The sequence below is a fragment of the Eleutherodactylus coqui genome, chromosome 10, assembly GCF_035609145.1.
Source record: "Eleutherodactylus coqui strain aEleCoq1 chromosome 10, aEleCoq1.hap1, whole genome shotgun sequence".
NCBI lineage: Eukaryota > Metazoa > Chordata > Amphibia > Anura > Eleutherodactylidae > Eleutherodactylus > Eleutherodactylus coqui.
In genome coordinates this window covers 3,695,029-3,711,018 of record NC_089846.1, presented here as the reverse complement: position 1 = coordinate 3,711,018, position 15,990 = coordinate 3,695,029, and the positions used below count along the sequence as shown (strand labels likewise).

At 38.5% G+C, this 15,990-nt stretch overlaps 1 protein-coding gene across 1 annotated transcript in view; it reads left to right on the top strand.

Moving 5' to 3' along the window:
* LOC136579926 (discoidin domain-containing receptor 2-like) overlaps window positions 1-15,990 on the top strand; it is a 112,970-nt gene that overhangs the window by 88,836 nt on the left and 8,144 nt on the right. Inside the window, exons 13-17 of the mRNA XM_066580021.1 lie at window positions 10,769-11,013; window positions 13,043-13,164; window positions 14,201-14,398; window positions 15,011-15,245; window positions 15,350-15,499. Of these exons, the coding sequence (XP_066436118.1) occupies window positions 10,769-11,013; window positions 13,043-13,164; window positions 14,201-14,398; window positions 15,011-15,245; window positions 15,350-15,499 (950 nt within the window). The remainder of the gene's footprint in view (window positions 1-10,768; window positions 11,014-13,042; window positions 13,165-14,200; window positions 14,399-15,010; window positions 15,246-15,349; window positions 15,500-15,990) is intronic.

The following is a 15,990-nucleotide window of genomic DNA, read 5'->3' as shown; positions in this document are numbered from 1 at the left end:
CTATGTACAAGAATATAACTACTATAATACTGCTCCTATGTACAAGAATATAACTACTATAATACTGCCCCTATATACAAGAATATAACTACTATAATACTGCCTCCTATGTACAAGAATATAACTACTATAATACTGCCCCCTATGTACAAGAATATAACTACTATAATACTGCTCCCTATGTACAAGAATATAACTAGTATAATACTGCCCCTATATACAAGAATATAACTACTATAATACTGCTCCCTATGTACAAGAATATAACTACTATAATACTGCCCCCTAGGTACAAGAATATAACTACTATAATACTGCCCCCTATGTACAAGAATATAACTAGTATAATACTGCCCCTATATACAAGAATATAACTACTATAATACTGCCCCCTATGTACAAGAATATAGCTACTATAATACTGCCTCCTATGTACAAGAATATACCTACTATAATACTGCCCCCTATGTACAAGAATATAACTACTTATAATACTGCCCCCTATGTACAAGAATATAACTACTATAATACTGCCTCCTATGTACAAGAATATAACTACTATAATACTGCTCCCTATGTACAAGAATATAACTACTATAATACTGCCCCTATGTACAAGAATATAACTACTATAATACTGCCTCCTATGTACAAGAATATAACTACTATAATACTGCCCCCTATGTACAAGAATATAACTACTATAATACTGCCCCTATGTACAAGAATATAACTACTATAATACTGCCCCTATGTACAAGAATATAACTACTATAATACTGCCCCCTAGGTACAAGAATATAACTACTATAATACTGCCCCCTATGTACAAGAATATAACTAGTATAATACTGCCCCTATATACAAGAATATAACTACTATAATACTGCCCCCTATGTACAAGAATATAGCTACTATAATACTGCCTCCTATGTACAAGAATATAACTACTATAATACTGCCCCCTATGTACAAGAATATAACTACTATAATACTGCCCCCTATGTACAAGAATATAACTACTATAATACTGCCCCTATATACAAGAATATAACTACTATAATACTGCCCCCTATGTACAAGAATATAGCTACTATAATACTGCCTCCTATGTACAAGAATATAACTACTATAATACTGCCTCCTATGTACAAGAATATAACTACTATAATACTGCCCCCTATGTACAAGAATATAACTACTATAATACTGCCCCTATGTACAAGAATATAACTACTATAATACTGCCTCCTATGTACAAGAATATAACTACTATAATACTGCCCCTATGTACAAGAATATAACTACTATAATACTGCCTCCTATGTACAAGAATATAACTACTATAATACTGCCCCCTATGTACAAGAATATAACTACTATAATACTGCCCCCTATGTACAAGAATATAACTACTATAATACTGCCCCCTATGTACAAGAATATAACTACTATAATACTGCCCCCTATGTACAAGAATATAACTACTATAATACTGCCTCCTATGTACAAGAATATAACTACTATAATACTGCCTCCTATGTACAAGAATATAACTACTATAATACTGCCTCCTATGTACAAGAATATAACTACTATAATACTGCCCCCTATGTACAAGAATATAACTACTATAATACTGCCTCCTATGTACAAGAATATAACTACTATAATACTGCTCTGTATGTACAAGAATATAACTACTATAATACTACTCCTATGTACAAGAATATAACTACTATAATACTGCCCCCTATGTACAAGAATATAACTACTATAATACTGCTCCCAATATACAAGAATATAACTACTATAATACTGCCCCCTATGTACAAGAATATAACTACTATAATACTGCCTCCTATGTACAAGAATATAACTACTATAATACTGCCCCCTATGTACAAGAATATAACTACTATAATACTGCCTCCTATGTACAAGAATATAACTACTATAATACTGCCCCCTATGTACAAGAATATAACTACTATAATACTGCCCCCTATGTACAAGAATATAACTACTATAATACTGCCCCCTATGTACAAGAATATAACTACTATAATACTGCCCCCTATGTACAAGAATATAACTACTATAATACTGCCTCCTATGTACAAGAATATAACTACTATAATACTGCCTCCTATGTACAAGAATATAACTACTATAATACTGCCTCCTATGTACAAGAATATAACTACTATAATACTGCCCCCTATGTACAAGAATATAACTACTATAATACTGCCTCCTATGTACAAGAATATAACTACTATAATACTGCTCTGTATGTACAAGAATATAACTACTATAATACTACTCCTATGTACAAGAATATAACTACTATAATACTGCCCCCTATGTACAAGAATATAACTACTATAATACTGCTCCCAATATACAAGAATATAACTACTATAATACTGCCCCCTATGTACAAGAATATAACTACTATAATACTGCTCCCAATATACAAGAATATAACTACTATAATACTGCTCCCAATATACAAGAATATAACTACTATAATACTGCTCCCTATGTACAAGAATATAACTACTATAATACTGCCCCCTATGTACAAGAATATAACTACTATAATACTGCCCCCTATGTACAAGAATATAACTACTATAATAGTGCTCCCTATATACTAGAATATAACTACTATAATACTGCTCCCTATGTACAAGAATATAACTACTATAATACTGCCCCCTATGTACAAGAATATAACTACTATAATACTGCCCCCTATGTACAAGAATATAACTACTATAATACTGCCCCCTATGTACAAGAATATAACTACTATAATACTGCCCCCTATGTACAAGAATATAACTACTATAATACTGCCCCCTATGTACAAGAATATAACTACTATAATACTGCCCCCTATATACAAGAATATAACTACTATAATACTGCTCCCTATGTACAAGAATATAACTACTATAATACTGCCTTCTATGTACAAGAATATAACTATTATAATACTGCCTCCTATGTACAAGAATAGAACTACTGTAATACTGCCCCCATGTACAAGAATATAACTACTATAATACTGTCCCTTATGTACAAGAATATAACTACTATAATACTGCTCCTATGTACAAGAATATAACTACTATAATACTGCCCCCTATGTACAAGAATATAACTACTATAATACTGCCTCCTATGTACAAGAATATAACTACTATAATACTGTCCCTTATGTACAAGAATATAACTACTATAATACTGCTCCTATGTACAAGAATATAACTACTATAATACTGCCCCCTATGTACAAGAATATAACTACTATAATACTGCTCCCTATGTACAAGAATATAACTACTATAATACTGCCCCCTATGTACAAGAATATAACTACTATAATACTGCCCCCTATGTACAAGAATATAACTACTATAATACTGCCCCCTATGTACAAGAATATAACTACTATAATACTGCCCCCTATGTACAAGAATATAACTACTATAATACTGCCTCCTATGTACAAGAATATAACTACTATAATTCCCCCCTATGTACAAGAATATAACTACTATAATACTGCTCCCAATATACAAGAATATAACTACTATAATACTGCCCCCTATGTACAAGAATATAACTACTATAATACTGCCTCCTATGTACAAGAATATAACTACTATAATACTGCCCCCTATGTACAAGAATATAACTACTATAATACTGCCTCCTATGTACAAGAATATAACTACTATAATACTGCCCCCTATGTACAAGAATATAACTACTATAATACTGCCCCCTATGTACAAGAATATAACTACTATAATACTGCCCCCTATGTACAAGAATATAACTACTATAATACTGCCCCCTATGTACAAGAATATAACTACTATAATACTGCCTCCTATGTACAAGAATATAACTACTATAATACTGCCTCCTATGTACAAGAATATAACTACTATAATACTGCCTCCTATGTACAAGAATATAACTACTATAATACTGCCCCCTATGTACAAGAATATAACTACTATAATACTGCCTCCTATGTACAAGAATATAACTACTATAATACTGCTCTGTATGTACAAGAATATAACTACTATAATACTACTCCTATGTACAAGAATATAACTACTATAATACTGCCCCCTATGTACAAGAATATAACTACTATAATACTGCTCCCAATATACAAGAATATAACTACTATAATACTGCCCCCTCTATACAAGAATATAACTACTATAATACTGCTCCCAATATACAAGAATATAACTACTATAATACTGCTCCCAATATACAAGAATATAACTACTATAATACTGCTCCCTATGTACAAGAATATAACTACTATAATACTGCCCCCTATGTACAAGAATATAACTACTATAATACTGCCCCCTATGTACAAGAATATAACTACTATAATACTGCTCCCTATATACTAGAATATAACTACTATAATACTGCTCCCTATGTACAAGAATATAACTACTATAATACTGCCCCCTATGTACAAGAATATAACTACTATAATACTGCCCCCTATGTACAAGAATATAACTACTATAATACTGCCCCCTATGTACAAGAATATAACTACTATAATACTGCCCCCTATGTACAAGAATATAACTACTATAATACTGCCCCCTATGTACAAGAATATAACTACTATAATACTGCCCCCTATATACAAGAATATAACTACTATAATACTGCTCCCTATGTACAAGAATATAACTACTATAATACTGCCCCCTATATACAAGAATATAACTACTATAATACTGCTCCCTATGTACAAGAATATAACTACTATAATACTGCCTTCTATGTACAAGAATATAACTATTATAATACTGCCTCCTATGTACAAGAATATAACTACTGTAATACTGTCCCTTATGTACAAGAATATAACTACTATAATACTGCTCCTATGTACAAGAATATAACTACTATAATACTGCCCCCTATGTACAAGAATATAACTACTATAATACTGCCTCCTATGTACAAGAATATAACTACTATAATACTGTCCCTTATGTACAAGAATATAACTACTATAATACTGCTCCTATGTATAAGAATCTAACTACTATAATACTGCCCCCTATGTACAAGAATATAACTACTATAATACTGCTCCCTATGTACAAGAATATAACTACTATAATACTGCCCCCTATGTACAAGAATATAACTACTATAATACTGCCCCCTATGTACAAGAATATAACTACTATAATACTGTCCCTTATGTACAAGAATATAACTACTATAATACTGCTCCTATGTACAAGAATATAACTACTATAATACTGCCCCCTATGTACAAGAATATAACTACTATAATACTGCCTCCTATGTACAAGAATATAACTACTATAATACTGTCCCTTATGTACAAGAATATAACTACTATAATACTGCTCCTATGTATAAGAATCTAACTACTATAATACTGCCCCCTATGTACAAGAATATAACTACTATAATACTGCTCCCTATGTACAAGAATATAACTACTATAATACTGCCCCCTATGTACAAGAATATAACTACTATAATACTGCCCCCTATGTACAAGAATATAACTACTATAATACTGCCCCCTATGTACAAGAATATAACTACTATAATACTGCCTCCTATGTACAAGAATATAACTACTATAATTCCCCCCTATGTACAAGAATATAACTACTATAATACTGCCCCCTATGTACAAGAATATAACTGGTATAATACTGCCTCCTATGTACAAGAATATAACTACTATAATACTGTCCCCTATGTACAAGAATATAACTACTATAATACTGCCTCCTATGTACAAGAATATAACTACTATAATACTGCCCCCTATGTACAAGAATATAACTACTATAATACTGCTCCTATGTACAAGAATATAACTACTATAATACTGCCCCCTATGTACAAGAATATAACTACTATAATACTGCTCCCTATGTTCAAGAATATAACTACTATAATACTGCTCCCTATGTTCAAGAATATAACTACTATAATACTGCTCCCTATGTACAAGAATATAACTACTATAATACTGCCTCCTATGTACAAGAATATAACTACTATAATACTGCCTCCTATGTACAAGAATATAACTACTATAATACTGCCTCCTATGTACAAGAATATAACTACTATAATACTGCCCCCTATGTACAAGAATATAACTACTATAATACTGCCTCCTATGTACAAGAATATAACTACTATAATACTGCTCTGTATGTACAAGAATATAACTACTATAATACTACTCCTATGTACAAGAATATAACTACTATAATACTGCCCCCTATGTACAAGAATATAACTACTATAATACTGCTCCCAATATACAAGAATATAACTACTATAATACTGCCCCCTATGTACAAGAATATAACTACTATAATACTGCTCCCAATATACAAGAATATAACTACTATAATACTGCTCCCAATATACAAGAATATAACTACTATAATACTGCTCCCTATGTACAAGAATATAACTACTATAATACTGCCCCCTATGTACAAGAATATAACTACTATAATACTGCCCCCTATGTACAAGAATATAACTACTATAATACTGCTCCCTATATACTAGACTATAACTACTATAATACTGCTCCCTATGTACAAGAATATAACTACTATAATACTGCCCCCTATGTACAAGAATATAACTACTATAATACTGCCCCCTATGTACAAGAATATAACTACTATAATACTGCCCCCTATGTACAAGAATATAACTACTATAATACTGCCCCCTATGTACAAGAATATAACTACTATAATACTGCCCCCTATGTACAAGAATATAACTACTATAATACTGCCCCCTATGTACAAGAATATAACTACTATAATACTGCCCCCTATGTACAAGAATATAACTACTATAATACTGCCCCCTATATACAAGAATATAACTACTATAATACTGCTCCCTATGTACAAGAATATAACTACTATAATACTGCCTTCTATGTACAAGAATATAACTATTATAATACTGCCTCCTATGTACAAGAATATAACTACTGTAATACTGCCCCCCATGTACAAGAATATAACTACTATAATACTGTCCCTTATGTACAAGAATATAACTACTATAATACTGCTCCTATGTACAAGAATATAACTACTATAATACTGCCCCCTATGTACAAGAATATAACTACTATAATACTGCCTCCTATGTACAAGAATATAACTACTATAATACTGCTCCCTATGTACAAGAATATAACTACTATAATACTGCCTTCTATGTACAAGAATATAACTATTATAATACTGCCTCCTATGTACAAGAATATAACTACTGTAATACTGCCCCCCATGTACAAGAATATAACTACTATAATACTGTCCCTTATGTACAAGAATATAACTACTATAATACTGCTCCTATGTACAAGAATATAACTACTATAATACTGCCCCCTATGTACAAGAATATAACTACTATAATACTGCCTCCTATGTACAAGAATATAACTACTATAATACTGCCCCCCATGTACAAGAATATAACTACTATAATACTGTCCCTTATGTACAAGAATATAACTACTATAATACTGCTCCTATGTACAAGAATATAACTACTATAATACTGCTCCTATGTACAAGAATATAACTACTATAATACTGCCCCCTATGTATAAGAATCTAACTACTATAATACTGCCCCCTATGTACAAGAATATAACTACTATAATACTGCTCCCTATGTACAAGAATATAACTACTATAATACTGCCCCCTATGTACAAGAATATAACTACTATAATACTGCCCCCTATGTACAAGAATATAACTACTATAATACTGCCCCCTATGTACAAGAATATAACTACTATAATACTGCCTCCTATGTACAAGAATATAACTACTATAATTCCCCCCTATGTACAAGAATATAACTACTATAATACTGCCCCCTATGTACAAGAATATAACTGGTATAATACTGCCTCCTATGTACAAGAATATAACTACTATAATACTGTCCCCTATGTACAAGAATATAACTACTATAATACTGCCTCCTATGCACAAGAATATAACTACTATAATACTGCCCCCTATGTACAAGAATATAACTACTATAATACTGCCTCCTATGTACAAGAATATAACTACTATAATACTGCCCCCTATGTACAAGAATATACTGCCTCCTATGTACAAGAATATAACTACTATAATACTGTCCCCTATGTACAAGAATATAACTACTATAATACTGCCTCCTATGCACAAGAATATAACTACTATAATACTGCCCCCTATGTACAAGAATATAACTACTATAATACTGCCTCCTATGTACAAGAATATAACTACTATAATACTGCCCCCTATGTACAAGAATATAACTACTATAATACTGCCTCCTATGTACAAGAATATAACTACTATAATACTGCTCCCTATGTACAAGAATATAACTACTATAATACTGCCCCCTATGTACAAGAATATAACTACTATAATACTGCCCCCTATGTACAAGAATATAACTACTATAATACTGCCCCCTATGTACAAGAATATAACTACTATAATACTGCCTCCTATGTACAAGAATATAACTACTATAATACTGCTCCCTATGTACAAGAATATAACTACTATAATACTGCCCCCTATGTACAAGAATATAACTACTATAATACTGCCCCCTATGTACAAGAATATAACTACTATAATACTGCCCCCTATGTACAAGAATATAACTACTATAATACTGCCCCCTATGTACAAGAATATAACTACTATAATACTGCCTCCTATGTACAAGAATATAACTACTATAATTCCCCCCTATGTACAAGAATATAACTACTATAATACTGCCCCCTATGTACAAGAATATAACTGGTATAATACTGCCTCCTATGTACAAGAATATAACTACTATAATACTGCTCCCTATGTACAAGAATATAACTACTATAATACTGCCCCCTATGTACAAGAATATAACTGGTATAATACTGCCCCTATGTACAAGAATATAACTACTATAATACTGCCTCCTATGTGCAAGAATATAACTACTATAATACTGTTCCCTATGTACAAGAATATAACTACTATAATACTGCCTCCTATGTACAAGAATATAACTACTATAATACTGTTCCCTATGTTCAAGAATATAACTACTATAATACTGCCTCCTATGTACAAGAATATAACTACTATAATACTGCCCCCTATGTACAAGAATATAACTACTATAATACTGCCCCCTATGTACAAGAATATAACTGGTATAATACTGCCCCCTATGTACAAGAATATAACTAGTATAATACTGCCCCCTATGTACAAGAATATAACTACTATAATACTGCCCCCTATGTACAAGAATATAACTACTATAATACTGCCCCCTATGTACAAGAATATAACTGGTATAATACTGCCCCTATGTACAAGAATATAACTACTATAATACTGCCCCCTATGTACAAGAATATAACTACTATAATACTGCCCCCTATGTGCAAGAATATAACTACTATAATACTGCCCCTATGTACAAGAATATAACTACTATAATACTGTTCCCTATGTACAAGAATATAACTACTATAATACTGCCTCCTATGTACAAGAATATAACTACTATAATACTGTTCCCTATGTTCAAGAATATAACTACTATAATACTGCCCCCTATGTACAAGAATATAACTACTATTATACTGCCTCCTATGTACAAGAATATAACTACTATAATACTGCCCCCTATATACAAGAATATAACTACTATAATACTGCCCCCTATGTACAAGAATATAACTACTATAATACTGCTCTCTATGTACAAGAATATAACTACTATAATACTGCCTCCTATGTACAAGAATATAACTACTATAATACTGCCCCCTATGTACAAGAATATAACTACTATAATACTGCCTCCTATGTACAAGAATATAACTACTATAATACTGCCCCCTATGTACAAGAATATAACTACTATAATACTGCCCCTATGTACAAGAATATAACTACTATAATACTGCCCCCTATGTACAAGAATATAACTACTATAATACTGCCCCCTATGTACAAGAATATAACTACTATAATACTGCCCCCTATGTACAAGAATATAACTACTATAATACTGCCCCCTATGTACAAGAATATAACTACTATAATACTGCCTCCTATGTACAAGAATATAACTACTATAATACTGCTCCTATGTACAAGAATATAACTGCTATAATACTGCTCCCTATGTACAAGAATATAACTACTATAATACTGCCCCCTATGTACAAGAATATAACTACTATAATACTGCCCCCTATGTACAAGAATATACCTACTATAATACTGCCCCCTATGTACAAGAATATAACTACTATAATACTCCTCCTATGTACAAGAATATAACTAGTATAATACTGCCCCCTATGTACAAGAATATAACTACTATAATACTCCTCCTATGTACAAGAATATAACTAGTATAATACTGCCCCCTATGTACAAGAATATAACTACTATAATACTGCCCCCTATGTACAAGAATATAACTACTATAATACTGCCCCCTATGTACAAGAATATAACTACTATAATACCGCCCCCTATGTACAAGAATATAACTACTATAATACTGCCCCCTTTTGGTCCTGTAGAGGTAGTGTCAGGTTGTGACTCCTCTCTCTTTGCTCTCGCAGCCTGCAGTGGAGACTACGCAGAACCTGATTTGACTAAGTCCACCCCACATCAGGGCTTCCAGAACAGCGTCCCCCATTATGCCGAGACGGACATCGTGAACCTGCAGGGGGTGACCGGTAATAATATGTACGCCGTGCCGGCGCTCACCGTGGACTCGCTGACTAAGAAGGACATCAGTGTAGGAGAGTTTCCACGCAACCAGCTACGTCTGAAGGAGAAACTTGGGGAAGGACAGTTCGGAGAGGTAAGATTCTTGGGGTGTCAGTAATATATGAGTTGGGGTCCCTCAGAAACACCCTCAGAGCTGCGCTCAGGAGTGCAGCATGTAGCTGTAATGACCTGTAGTGCACAGTTTTGGCGTACGCGAGATTCTGAGGCAGAACTCAGACCAGACAGCAGACGGAGACCCCGTTCATATGCTGCTTGGTACCCGCAGGCAGAGGACACTGCATGGTCTGTTATATGGACCAGAATAGGACGTGCAGCAACATTCATCACGCAAACCATCAGTCCGTGTGAAGAAACGGCCGTCTGAATAGCCTGATTGGCTGTAATGGGTCCGTGTGCTGCCTGAAATACACGGACAGCACATGGACAGGAAATACAGCCGTGTGCATGGGGTCTAAGGGGGTGTTCACATGGAGTGGATTGTCCAGAGCAGGAAAAGTGCAGGAAATTTGCACCATAAATCTGCATCAAACTCTGCGTCCAGTTCTGGGATGTATTAAGAGAAGCACAGAGTCCACATCACGTGACGTCATTACCCCCTCTACTCTTCCTTAGTCAGACCTCATCTGGAATACTGGGGCCAGTTCTGGGATGTATTAAGAGAAGCATAGAGTCTAGATCCCGTGAGGTCATTATCCCCTCTACTCTTCCTTAGTCAGACCTCATCTGGAATACTGTGTCCGGTTCTGGGCGCCCCACTTTATAAAAGACATAGACAAACTGGAGCAAGTTCAGAGAAGAGTTACCAAGATGGTGAGCGGTCTGCATATCATGTCCTATGAGGAACGGGTAAAGGATCTGGGAATGTTTAGCAGAAGAGAAGGCTGAGAGGAGACTTAATAGCTGTCTACAAATATCTGAAGGGCTGTCACAGTGCAGAGGGATCAGCCCTATTCTCATCTGTACAAGGAAAGACTAGAAGCAATGGGATGAAACTGAAAGGGAGGAGACACAGATGAGATATTAGACAGTGAGGGGGATCAATGAGTGGAACAGGTTGCCATGGGAGGTGGGGAGTGCTCCTTCAATGGAAGCCTTCAGAGGCTGGACAGACATCTGTCTGGGATGATTTAGTGAATCCTGCACTGAGCAGGAGGTTGGACCCGATGACCCCGGAGGACCTGATGACCCCGGAGCACCTAATGACCCCGGAGGTCCCTTCCAACTCTACCAGTCTATGATTGTATGAGCCTTCTCTGTGCATACATGGTGCCCGGAGCCTGTCTACCTCCCATCTTCCTGCCCCTAGGCTGAGAGGGGAGCGGAGGCTTTGACCGTCCCTTTGGCCAGAGGGGGCAGGTCTTCCTTTCAGGAGCCAGAGCCGCCTGTGACACTGTAAGCCAATCCACTGTAAGGGGTAAAGTGTGCAGCGCTTCCCCCATTCAGTGTCACTAGTATTCCCCCCCCCCCCTATAAATGGTGCCATAAAAGTGCCCCTCAAAAAAGCACCTGCAACGCCCCCCCAACAGCTGCGCCAGCAGCATAACCAGTGCCAGCTAAGTTCCCCACCTAACCCAGCACAGCGCTTTCCTTCTCCACAGCTGTGGGATGTCATTCTGGCTGTCTTACCCCGCCACTAGGGGGAGCTCACTACATACAGTGAAGTCAGTGGGAGCAATAGAAATGTACATGCATCTAGTTCTCCCCAGCTCGTCCGCTCTGCAGAGAGTCCAGGACACTTCCCCTGCAGGAAGGTAGGGGGCGCACGTGTCTGAGAGCCCTTGTATATCAGTGTTATATACAGCACCAGGACACCGGGGGATATAACCGCTCCATGGAGACCAGAATCTGGACCCCCAACACGTCCAGCGCTCCGTCGCCATGCTGACAATCTCCACAGATCACAACGCTCGCCTCCCGTGAGATCAGGGGAAGGAAACGCTGCAGGAAGCTGATGCAGCGCGCTATAATCTACGGCTGATGGCGTGATATAACGGGCGGCTCATTCCGAGAGACAAATGACTGTCCGAAAATAACCCCCGGAGCGCGGCGTCCCCCTCTGACACGCCTGTGATATACGATGACCCTTATGTTGCCTCCTCCAGGTTCACCTGTGCGAGGTGGAGGGGCTGCAAGACTTCCTGGAGACGTCCTCAAGTGACTGCAGCAACCAGCCCGTTCTGGTGGCCGTGAAGATGCTGAGAGCCAACGTCACCAAGACCGCCAGGTACGCCAGTAAAGGGGCGCGCGTCACCAAGACCGCCAGGTACGCCATTAAAGGGGCACGTGTCACCAAGACCGCCAGGTACGCCATTAAAGGGGCACGCCAGACGGATAACAGAGAGTCTGGGGGCGGAGCTTTATACCTATGGTTTGTCATGCTCCGCCCCCTCAGGCTGCACATTATATATAACAAGGTCTTTCCAAGTGTGATCCTTTGCGAGCCGCCCGACAGTCCCGGATTTGGGAAGCTGTTCCGCAGTCCCAGGCAGCAGGGGGCATATCCCACCCCCTCCTAATGTGGATATTATAATGGGGTCTACAGCCGCCCGAGCGGGCCTACATGGCACCCACCGTTCCCGTCACATGATCACTATGGCCAATCCTGGACTCAGCTCTAGTGAGCTCGGAGACCGGCCGTAACGATCACGTGACCAGTTGTTTGTCATGTGACCCGTCTACCCAGCGGCGCAGCCTGCAGAGCGATGCGGGGGAGGGGCAGGTTTATTATTTTCTTGGCTACAAAAGGGCATTTTTTTCTTAAAGTAAATGGGGCAGCGGGCATTAATACTAAATGGGGCACGAGGGGCGGTATTATGAAATGGGGCAAGGGGGCATCATAGCTAACAGTTATTACTACTGTGAGGGGCCACCGGAGGGCACTATTATGCAGAGGCTCCTAATTGGTCACAGACGTCTGCCGAGGCCCCTGCGGCGCCTCTTCTCTCCTCCCTCCTTTCGTCGTTCAGGTTATTCTCATTATACAAAGTCCGACCTCCGAACTCACAAAGTCACTTTGTAAAACATGGAGGTTTTCAATCTAGTTGCCATGACAACATCCTGAAACCCCTATATTTACAAATGTCACACCTGTGATAGTGTATTTTGGATACATAGTAACATAACCCTGGACTTACCCAAGCCAATCAAAGAGAAAACCCCCATTCTTTACACTGCAGGCTGCATGCAGAGGACTTTCACCAGCAAACAGTTTAATGTCTCCCCACTTTTATTGGGGTCTAACTTGTTTTTCTCATCTACAGAAACGACTTTCTGAAGGAGATTAAGATCATCTCCCGGCTGAAGCACCCCAATATCATCCGGCTGTTGGGGGTCTGCGTGCGGGACGACCCCCTCTGTATGATAACGGAGTACATGGAGAACGGAGACCTCAACCAGTTCCTGTCTCAGAGGGAGATCCGCAGCCAGTTCACCACGGCCAACAATATACCGTCTGTCAGGTAAACGGCAGTGGCGGGCACAACGCCAGGCTCTGTTGGCTCATGCCATGCATTGTTACCCCTTCCTAGGGGCATTACAACCCCCTGGTCACTCCCCATCCTTCCCTTCTGGATACTGGAGCCATATGGGTCTACAGCGTTGGGCACCGGGCAGGATCCCCCATCTTTATGGCACCATAGTGGCTGCATTGGCGACCTGTGTGGTAGATCTATCCATGGAAATGCCATTATAGGTGCCCAACTGCCCCACTAGGGGCGCCATCAGGAAGACCATAATGGGGCCCTTCCTGATGCTTCTTCTCATCCTCAGCTGGGGGGCTTGTCTGCTGGTAGTTAAGCCTCGCTTCCTCCCACACTTGCCTGGTAATATTGGGGTGAAGGATATGTTAAGGGGGTTCTTCAAGGGGTCCATAGTGGGAGCAGCCACCATGGTATGTGCATCACCTCATGCCACGCTGCATGCCATCCCCTGCAGCTGCTTGCCGTGGGCAGTCGCCACAATGGCACACGGTTTGATGTCTTGCATTGGACGCCACTAGGACGATCCCCCGCCCCCTAAGCTTGTACATATGAAGTAATAAGTAAGTGCCCCCTCTGCGCTTCCTCCTGCAGCCTCCACAACCTCCTCTACATGAGCACGCAGATCGCCGCCGGCATGAAGTACTTGGCCTCACTCAACTTTGTACACCGAGACCTGGCCACGAGAAACTGCCTGGTGGGGAACAGCCACACCATCAAGATCGCCGACTTCGGGATGAGCCGGAACCTATACAGCGGAGATTATTACCGAATCCAGGGGCGAGCGGTGCTGCCCATCCGGTGGATGGCCTGGGAGAGCATCCTGTTGGTAAGTGACCCACACCTCCAGGGCTCTGATCTCTAGATGCCGTACGCCGGCGCCCCCCCCCCCCCCCCCCCTACGCTGACTCCACCTCTGTTCTGTGTATTTAGGGAAAGTTCACCACTTCCAGTGACGTCTGGGCGTTCGGGGTCACCTTATGGGAGATGTTCACCCTGTGCAAAGAGCAGCCGTACAGCGTCCTATCAGATGAGCAGGTGATAGAAAATACCGGGGAGTTCTTCAGGGACCAGGGAAGACAGGTAAGGAAGATACCCAGGTTATACCAGCATGCTCCATATCACTATATACAGGAGATGTATAACTTATACCAGCTGTACATATATAATTATATACAGGAGATACCCAGGTTATACCAGCATGCTCCATATCACTATATACAGGAGATCCCCAGGTTATACCAGCATGCTCCATATCACTATATACAGGAGATCCCCAGGTTATACCAGCATGCTCCATATCACTATATACAGGAGATGTATAACTTATACCAGCTGTACATATATAATTATATACAGGGGATCCCCAGGTTATACCAGCATGCTCCATATCACTATATACAGAAGATGTATAACTTATACCAGCTGTACATATATAATTATATACAGGAGATACCCAGGTTATACCAGCATGCTCCATATCACTATATACAGGAGATCCCCAGGTTATACCAGCATGCTCCATATCACTATATACAGGAGATCCCCAGGTTATACCAGCATGCTCCATATCA